General features: G+C 44.3%; 1 protein-coding gene across 1 annotated transcript; it reads right to left on the bottom strand.

Moving 5' to 3' along the window:
• Window positions 1-2,909: 2,909 nt before the first annotated feature.
• On the bottom strand, window positions 2,910-5,998 carry LOC112569573 (putative protein TPRXL). Its single transcript, XM_025247392.1, has 3 exons — window positions 5,604-5,998; window positions 5,181-5,268; window positions 2,910-3,585 (listed from the first exon to the last, which is right to left on the bottom strand). The coding sequence occupies exons 1-3, from the start codon at window positions 5,969-5,971 to the stop codon at window positions 3,553-3,555; spliced, it is 489 nt and encodes a 162-aa protein (XP_025103177.1). The 5' UTR covers window positions 5,972-5,998; the 3' UTR covers window positions 2,910-3,552.
• Window positions 5,999-8,943: the final 2,945 nt, after the last annotated feature.

The following is an 8,943-nucleotide window of genomic DNA, read 5'->3' as shown; positions in this document are numbered from 1 at the left end:
CTGTAGTATGCACTCAAACGATCACTCTTCATAGTTTTAAACTGAAGGGGTGGATTGAATTTAATCGGAGCTCCTCTTCGATTGTCACTTTGGTCCAATGATGCTTTTCAAAATACTTTCTAGTCCATAGTACTTTTGAAACTGCCCAGTAACCAGCACCCAGACCTAAGAAGTTAGCGCTTCACTAATGAAGGTGGTTGTCAAGCTTCAAAGCAAGTCTTTTTGTCAGGCGATGCGATCAGTAAATGTTGGAAATCTCGGAGTCAATGGCAGTAGTGAAGAACTGTCATCTGTTTCTGGTAAATGCACGCGGAAATATCTATACACCATACACCACCTTCACCTATACAGACCTCTAGGCTCAGGCCTGGTTTTTTCATCACACTTAAACGAGTCTTGAGCAAAATGAGTATAAGATGATAGCGACTCGACCTAGGAAGGTCACACAGTCGAGAAAAATCCCCGTGGTTAGGTGTCATCCTTATCACTCACAGGAATAGTTTGGTCTCTCTCTCTCTCACACACAGCACATTAGATAAATGTACAGTATTCTTGTGAGTTGCCTTTTTTTTTTCTTATCGTCAGTCGGTTATTTGTCATTGATTGGTATCTGTCCTAGGGGTGGTGAGGGGAGAGGGGCACATGGATAGGCGCAGTAGCAGCGAAGGCCGTCACTTAAACTATTTTCGGAGATAGTGATCAGGTCCTGCGCAGAACGACGCCCAGGTTTTGAGGTTCGTAAGACAGTTCTTCTGGCCACCTCAGCGTCCACCACCCTTCAAGGTACCCTGTCGTGCCGGGTCACATGACCAAACCAGACCAGCTTATCTTGACTTTATCAAGTAGGGTTTTCTTCTCCACGCCTCGCCGAAGCTCTCGCTCGTTAAGCACGTTGATGGATGAACTTAGACTTCGCAGGGAAACGCCCGATCATCAACGTACGAGACGTCAAGACCGGACTCGGGTAGATAGCGAGAGCACTGCATCCACCCCATCATTAAGGAAGAATATTGTTTGCGAAGCGCAGGCTATCATACCAATTTTATTTACTTTATCTCAGAACTGTACATTACGATCCAAATGCCTTGTTTGCGACTATTTTACCGGAAGGCTGTCTGCACAAGTCAAAGATGTTTTGTCCTCCCTTTGATGCGCAGTTTCTCAGGGTCATAGTTCATATGAAAGGGCGGGGTCACTCATCGAATTCTATAACAGCGTCGCCTGATTGCGCTTTCTGATATCTGGCTTGCCAACAATAATAATCAGTCTTTGACATTTGTTCTGATTCAGCTTTTAAATCGAAAAAATATTTGTTAAAAATAAACTCTGTAATGCACATCTGTGTAATTAATTGTTCCTGCTTGATGAGGAGGAAAGAAACCTTATTTGACTGGTAACATGATTTAGCGGATGAACTGCTTACCTGCACACTCACCAGGGTCAGCATCATCTGAATTCCACAGATTTAAGTTGAGGCTGTGGAAACAAAAAGGCAGGACAAGACGTAGACTGCATAGAAAATACAACACATTATTATTTGTAAATCCCAAGGGGTCTCCCCCGTTTCTCACAATACCACCCACCGAACCCCCCCACACTACAAATAATTACTTGGCATTGCTCCTCATTCTTCATGACAATCTCTTCCAAACATTTTATTCAACTACTCTGAGGAGAAAAAAACACATTTTAACAAAAGAAGCATCATTATTTATATTTTCAAAAAAATCACAACGATCGCGTTCTTCATTCTTCATTTATTTTCTTGATCATCTGTCGCTTGCTTAATAAGCTTTACAAGATTTACAACATCGATATACACTTCTTGTGAGCTGTTTGATTTACAGACAATGGTAATTAAATCCAAATCATTGTTGAGCAACATTATATTACAGAACAAAGAGAGATTCTGGGAAGCCACAGGACAACTGAGTGCCGAGTACACAAGCCACAACGACGATCAGACACCAGATGCACACAAAGTCACTAGTCGCGAGCTGGATGGCCAACTGGCAGGCTGTATGTCACATGACTTCTTCGTATACGTCACTGGCATAGCAGCCAACGGTCCAGTGTTGGTGTGGACAATGTCTGTTTGAAAAACGGGGGCACCTTTGTACATCAAGACATCTCCCAACAGATTAGTTTCCAGTTTATTTATAATTTTCCAGCAATTTATAGAAAGAACGCCTGTTGGGCGTCAGGAGGTTTGGGGACAATGTACAGGTACAACATCCCCTCCCCCTATCATCTTATCATCTGCCATCGATAATGGAAGCCACTGAAATCGATTTGTTGAAAGTGCTGAGCTTTATAAAACTTCAACACGACCAAAGAAGTTTTTAAAGTGGGAAATAAAATTAGTAGATGCGTCTTCTTGTTTCTGAACATTAGTGGCAAACAGAAACGGGTAAAAATTAAATTAAATGGATTTCTGACAACCATGAGCACTCCGACAACATGTAGCCCGATAAAATTTGCTTAGAGAGAACATTGCCAAATCTTGCTTGACATAAGTCAGGAATATTTATTTAACATTATTATCACTTGAACTTTCATTTCGAAATGTTTGTTTTTAAAATCTGTTTATTTCTTGGTGATATTTCTAAATTTCACACTCAATTTGAGTTATAATACTTCATAATTGATAGCTTAGTATTATAGAAGATTTGTAGGAAACAGCATAGTGACTCTTGAAGTTAATAAAATACCTAAAATGCTCAGAAATACCTGAAATGGAAGACAGAATAAGACAGGCACATTGGCAGACTGGTAAGCTTTTTAATTCCTTGGTTAGTTATTTAAGCGATTAAACAATCTCTTAAACACCTCTTTTTAGTCATATCTTTTAATCAGTCTGTGTTAATTCTTTATCACAATTGGCGACTAGTGTACTTTGATGATGGTTTAAACACAAAAAGAAAGAAAAAAAGAAAAACAAATAAAGATATTTTGACAGATTTTTGTGACAATCGGTGGGATACAGGGATATACCCGAAATCTGATCATGAAACTCCAACAATTTAATTTTGCATGTCACACGAAGCTTGTAGGCCAATGTTGGCACAGCAAAACCTGCCACAACGACTGGCGGAGGATGAGCATGGTAATAACTACGATCCGATGTCGGCCTGCATCAACAACCATCAAGCTGGGACCTGGCTAAAGGAAAACATCACTAGACGTGGATCAACTGGTGCAATGGCTGGCATTACTTGCACAATCGATTTACATTTATTTAATTGTGTTGCGATTTGGCACAGTTTGAAGGAAAACAGATCGTAATATGCTTTTCTTAAGAGGGTGAACACGAACCATGCTCGCTGCCATTACAGCAGAGGAGTATCACCATGTTTTTTTTTAACGGTCGTCTATTTAAACCATCCTGAAATGTCGGTCACAGCAGGACCCCGGATGTTTTTCACGTATAGAAGGCTTTCGTCGGGTCAGTGGAAAGTTCCAACCCCCAGGGTTATGGAGCTCTAGCTGACTTCACCTGAGTGAGCCGACTTCAGGGGCTTGTCATGCATCGTTGAGCACCCGCACGCCACGTCAGGGCTCGCTGGCTGATTTGATCAGCACCTTCTGCAACACAGCATCAGGCGCATCAAGGCCGTGACAGACGGACGACTGCGTCTACTGTCAACTACCCTTTAATTGCAAGACAAATAAATAAATACAATCCTGTCAGCGAGGAGGAAGCCAAGCCCGCATGATGGATAACAAGTGAACTATGCAAAGCAAGCTGCGAAAACTCAATGCAAGCCAAAGGGAACGTCACAGCTGGGGAAGACGAGGACGTCACAATATGGGGAGACGGGGACGTCACAGTTTGGGGAGACGGGGACGTCACAGTTTGGGGAGACGGGGACGTCACAGTTTGGGGAGACGGGGACGTCACAGTTTGGGGAGACGGGGACGTCACAATATGGGGAGACGGGGACGTCACAATATGGTAAACATATGCGGAAAAAAAAGGGTTAACCGCGAAGGCGGTGCGCCATCTTGCTTCCTCTAAATGCAATGTATGGTAAACGGTTTCTTCAATTGTACATGTCTCTCTCTCTTTCCCCTCTCCCTCCCAGCTATCCTCCCGCCTTCCACTCACGCAAGTTCTCGGAACAGTCACCGGCTGTGCCAGCAGAAAATGAAAGCCGTGCATTGTTGCGATACAAAGAAGAGCAGTGACGCAGGAAGATCCTCGGCTGGGGGTTGGGGGGCAAGTCCATGATGACAGTGAACGACGCTCACATTCTTCCCTCCCTCGGGATCTGTTTTGAGGAGGTGGATCCCCACCCCTACCCCCTTCCTGGTTCCCACGCCACTGACGAGTGAGCGGCCTCGGGGATCATACAGACCTGCTGCATTGTGGGAGCGGCGCATCAAAAGAACGGGGGGACGAGAAGGGAAGAGAGAGAGAAAAAAACCACCTGCTATTTTGTTGAGCCACAGCCGTGATTAGATTACCACGCTTGCCGACAGACGTCGCTAAATTGTTATTGAGATATGCTATTTAGATAGTTATTTAGAAAGAGATACAGACACAATTCGTAGAGAAACAGCGTAGCGGTAGAGACCGAGAGATTGGGGGAATGGAGAGATAAGGACAGAATGGGCAACAACACCAATTAAGCAAAACGTGTTAAAAAAATATTTCTAGTCTTTGCCTCCAGTAAGGAAAGAACACCTGATTGCTAGACTATTACAATCACAAAAGGTCTGAACGGGGAGGGTTAAAATACACACGAAGGTAGACGTTATTTACATATTTACAGAAGGTTCCTGAAGTTAGGAAGTATCTACCAAAAACCTTAAAAGATTTATGGCATTAATAGTTGTGGAGAAGGAAGGTGGGGAAAAGAACAAATATGAACAAGCATCGTCAACGTGGTGCGAGAAAATCTCCAGAACATTCTCCACAGTGGTCTGACTATGAGGCTAGGGCAGGGGTGGGTGAACTATGACCTGCCAACGTCTTTGGACGCCCGTCTACCAAAACGTGAAGGGCACTTGTTTTCTTTTTTGAAAAATTCAGACCAGAAGAGTGAAGGAATGCTAGACAAGTGAAGCACAGCGAGTCGACATTTGTTAACAAAGCGTGAAAGAGTACACAAGCAGTTACAGGCGAAGCTATTTTCTGACAATGTTTACTAAATAAATAGAAAGTAGGTCCAAATTACCTCGTCATCAAGGTAGCTTCCATTGGAATAGGACCACGGTTTGTAGGCGACAGAGTCCACGAGCCTCCACCGGCTTAACTGGAACCGCCTGCAAGACCAAAGACACAAACAACATGTTGAGCATCGGGGAAAAAAATCCTCTAAAACATGAAATTCTTTAATGTCAGGGTGAGACCTTCACATCCGAGACAAGTCATGGTATGATGTGGAACAGTGGAGTAAGACAAGCTAAAGTCTTCTTGTCAAACTTGTTGACAGAGGCCGCTGATTAGACAACATTCATCCGCCTCCGCTCATGTTAGCGATGATGATGATGATGATGATGATGATGATGATGATGATGATGATGAAGAAAACGAAGACATGACTATGATGATTGTGGATACAAGACGCCAATGACCATGGAAAATGAGGATGCCTCACCGACGATAGATGACGACGGCTGCTATGACCCCCGCCAACAGGATGGCGGTGATGCACACCCCCAGAGCCACTTTACCGCCGGGGGACAGCCCGCTACTGGGACCGTGAGTGTCCGAGCTGGCCGCTGCCTTGGAGGTGGTGGAGGTGGTCGTCGTCGGCTGCACGCCACTTTTCGTGGGTGAGGTCTGGGGGACAGTCAGGCTGGCGCTGTGCCCTGAGGATGACACAGGGCTTGCTTCCACTCGTGAAGTGGATATTTCTGAGACCGTCATCGAGATGCCCGGGAGTGGTGTAGGGGAGATGCCAGAGGGAGGTGCCGTGGAGACTGTCGAGACTGGAACCGTGGAGAGTTCTTGTTCTAAGGTCATGGTCAATGTTTAGAAATGGTGTAGAAGCAATTAAGACTGATGTTACAGACGTAGACACTTCTGAGAATAGTGGTGCGGACGTTTCTAAGACTGTAGTCACGGAGGTTTCTAATACTACTGTGGAAATAGCAGAAACTGGTGTTGGGTACATTGCTGAGACTGATGTCGGGTACATTGCTGAGACTGATGTTGGGTACATTGCTGAGACTGATGTCGGGTACATTGCTGAGACTGATGTTGGGTACATTGCTGAGACTGATGTTGGGTACATTGCTGAGATTGATGTCCAGAAGACCACTAGACCTGGCGAGGAAGTACCCGACGTCGCTGTCGTTTCAGAAACATTAGACATGCTGACCGAGGGCAAGCTCGCTCCCCCGGCGACAGTCGCCATGGAGGACCCCCAAAGAGACGTGTTGGGAGACAACTCACTAGTCCCGACGTGAACTGATGCTGTTGTAGCATCAGTCGATGTGTCTATGCTACTGGGTTGGGAGGGTGCAGTAGTTGTTGATTGCTCGCTGGTGGTATTAGAACTTAGTGTAGTCGTTCCATCATGTGAAGGATAATCGCTGGATGCAGTTCCCCCAGAAAACCCAGTTGTTGGAAGCGTGTGGATGCCACTAAGCTCATCGGTTGTGAGTAATGATGGCACCGAGGACGCAGAGGTCGTCTCATTGCCTGAAATCCGAGAATTATCAGTGTATTGGTTCTGTTAATTACTGTTGTACTTGATGAGAGGTTACCATAAATAACAAATAGCGTGAGGGCATATACCCACCCACGCACACGAATTAAAAAGCTCAGTTTCTGACTCACACATGACCTCAAGAAGATTGAATTAACAAGTGTCCGCAACAGCATCATAATAAAATTAAAATGACATTTTAAAGTTCTAAATAACTCGCTCATACACACCACCTACACCACCACCACCACCACCACCACCACCAACAACAACAACCGCTGTCCAGAAATTTTTTTACGATGATAAGCTGCTTGCATAAAAGATTTTGCGATCTCCCCTAAAAGCAACAACGGAGGTGCCCGCTGGAAACTTTGACAAGACCCATCCAACATAAATCGTGAAGTAATCCACACCGCCGCCACTCCACACGAGAAACGACCGCACTGCAAGGCACGGGATGCATGCGACTGGGGGATAATCACAGACAAGGAGGTGACCAAGGGGACATTTGGGGTTCTTGGCATTTACACCAGTCATTAAAATAATGGACACTGGCTTGAGCACATGTAGTGTCACTCTCTAGGGGTCAGGTGACCGATGTATTGCATCGTGCAAACTAGATGGTCAACAAGAAGCACGAAGCAGTCAGCTAATCTGAGGGAGTAATGCAGCCACTGGGTGTGGTATCACCGTTAACCATCCAGCCTGTCAATCCTCTATTTACAACCAAAAAAAAAAGAATATAAAAAAAAAAATCCCGGATTTTCCTCTCCTCCAGCTCTGCAACATTTAGCTGGAAGGTACATGGTGGTGAAGTATGTGACAGTAGAAAAGGAGTGAAGATTAAGGCACACTGGGTGTGATGTCACCACCCCTAGCTATAACTGCCTCCAGCCTCTGTCGTATCGCGGTCCCCCTTTTCTCATCCCACCCCTTTAAACGAAAAATTCTGACCCATCGTCTACTCCCAACTCTCCAGCGTGGTCCTCAATTACTGGGGGTGATTTGTCCTTTTGTCAATTGTGCTTTTGCAGCTACCTGGATGTCCCCCTCCTCCCCTGTACACGATCTCAATAACCCTGACTTTGAAAGTGTCATCACCACCATCCTCAAGGTGGCAGTAGGGAGGGAGAGATCAAAGGGAAGTGTTGGGGGAGAGAATCATTAACCACGATACAGGTACGTGTGAATGTACTTGTTCTTTTTTGGTTATATGGAGTTTTAAAAACTTTATTACTTTCAATACACTGGTATATATTCACTCGTGCCTGTCTTATATAGGTACGACCCCTGTAGATGTGTTTCGCTAGTCGGTGTCAGTAAGTACAGGATGTGAATAAGTGGCCTAAAGGAAAGCTGGCAGTCGTTAAGATGATGGAGTACAGCTGGACCCAACAACTAGTGAATTTACTAGTGACAGGTCACAGGTCGACCTCATGATTCCTGGGTTGCTGGGCATCCTGGGGTCAGGGTCACAGTCGCGACATTTAGTGGACCGTTAGATGTTAGAACCCAGCTAGTGTAACGTACTCAAACTTCCCAGCAGGACTAAATGTCTCAGTTCAAACTTCCGATGGATTAATAAACATTTTCTTGGTTTTATTTATCAAAACAAGCTCAAAGCATATTGTGAGTTGCATAATTTTGCTTTTGCAATGTTATAATGTTTCGTCCTTTACTTTTATTTCAAGCAAAGTTCCAATCGAAGATTCACATGACCGATAAGCTTCATTTTTCTTCGCTTCATGACGAGACGTTTGATTTCGCTGCTGTGCCTTCGAATAGTTTGCTGATATTTTAAAAATATCATCGGTCGTGGTATAGAATAGCGTACTATTCGAAGGCACAGCAGCGAAACCAAACGACTCGTCATGAAGCGAAGAAAAATAAAGCTTATCGGTCATGTGAATCTTCGATTGGAACTTTGCTTGAAATAAAAGTAAAGGACGAAACATTATAACATTGCAAAAGCAAAATTATGCAACTCACAATATGCTTTGAGCTTGTTTTGATAAATAAACCCAAGAAAATGTTTATTAATCCATCGGAAGTTTGAACGGAGACGTTTAGTCCTGCTGGGAAGTTTGAGTACGTTACACTAGCACCGGACTGTGACCCCTACCTGCGTGTGAGGAATGTCAGCCAATCTTTTTAAAAAAATTAAATGAGCAGGTAAAATTGAAGGAATACAGAAAGAGAGAAACATGACATATCTTTCATTGCTTTAAGCGCAATGACTACAGCAAAGGTGCAAAAATCCTAAAGGGTACTGAAATAAATAAAA

This window comes from Pomacea canaliculata, linkage group LG1, assembly GCF_003073045.1.
Source record: "Pomacea canaliculata isolate SZHN2017 linkage group LG1, ASM307304v1, whole genome shotgun sequence".
Lineage (NCBI taxonomy): Eukaryota > Metazoa > Mollusca > Gastropoda > Architaenioglossa > Ampullariidae > Pomacea > Pomacea canaliculata.
Note: the sequence above shows the minus strand (reverse complement) of the source record. Positions and strands in the feature narration are given on the sequence as shown.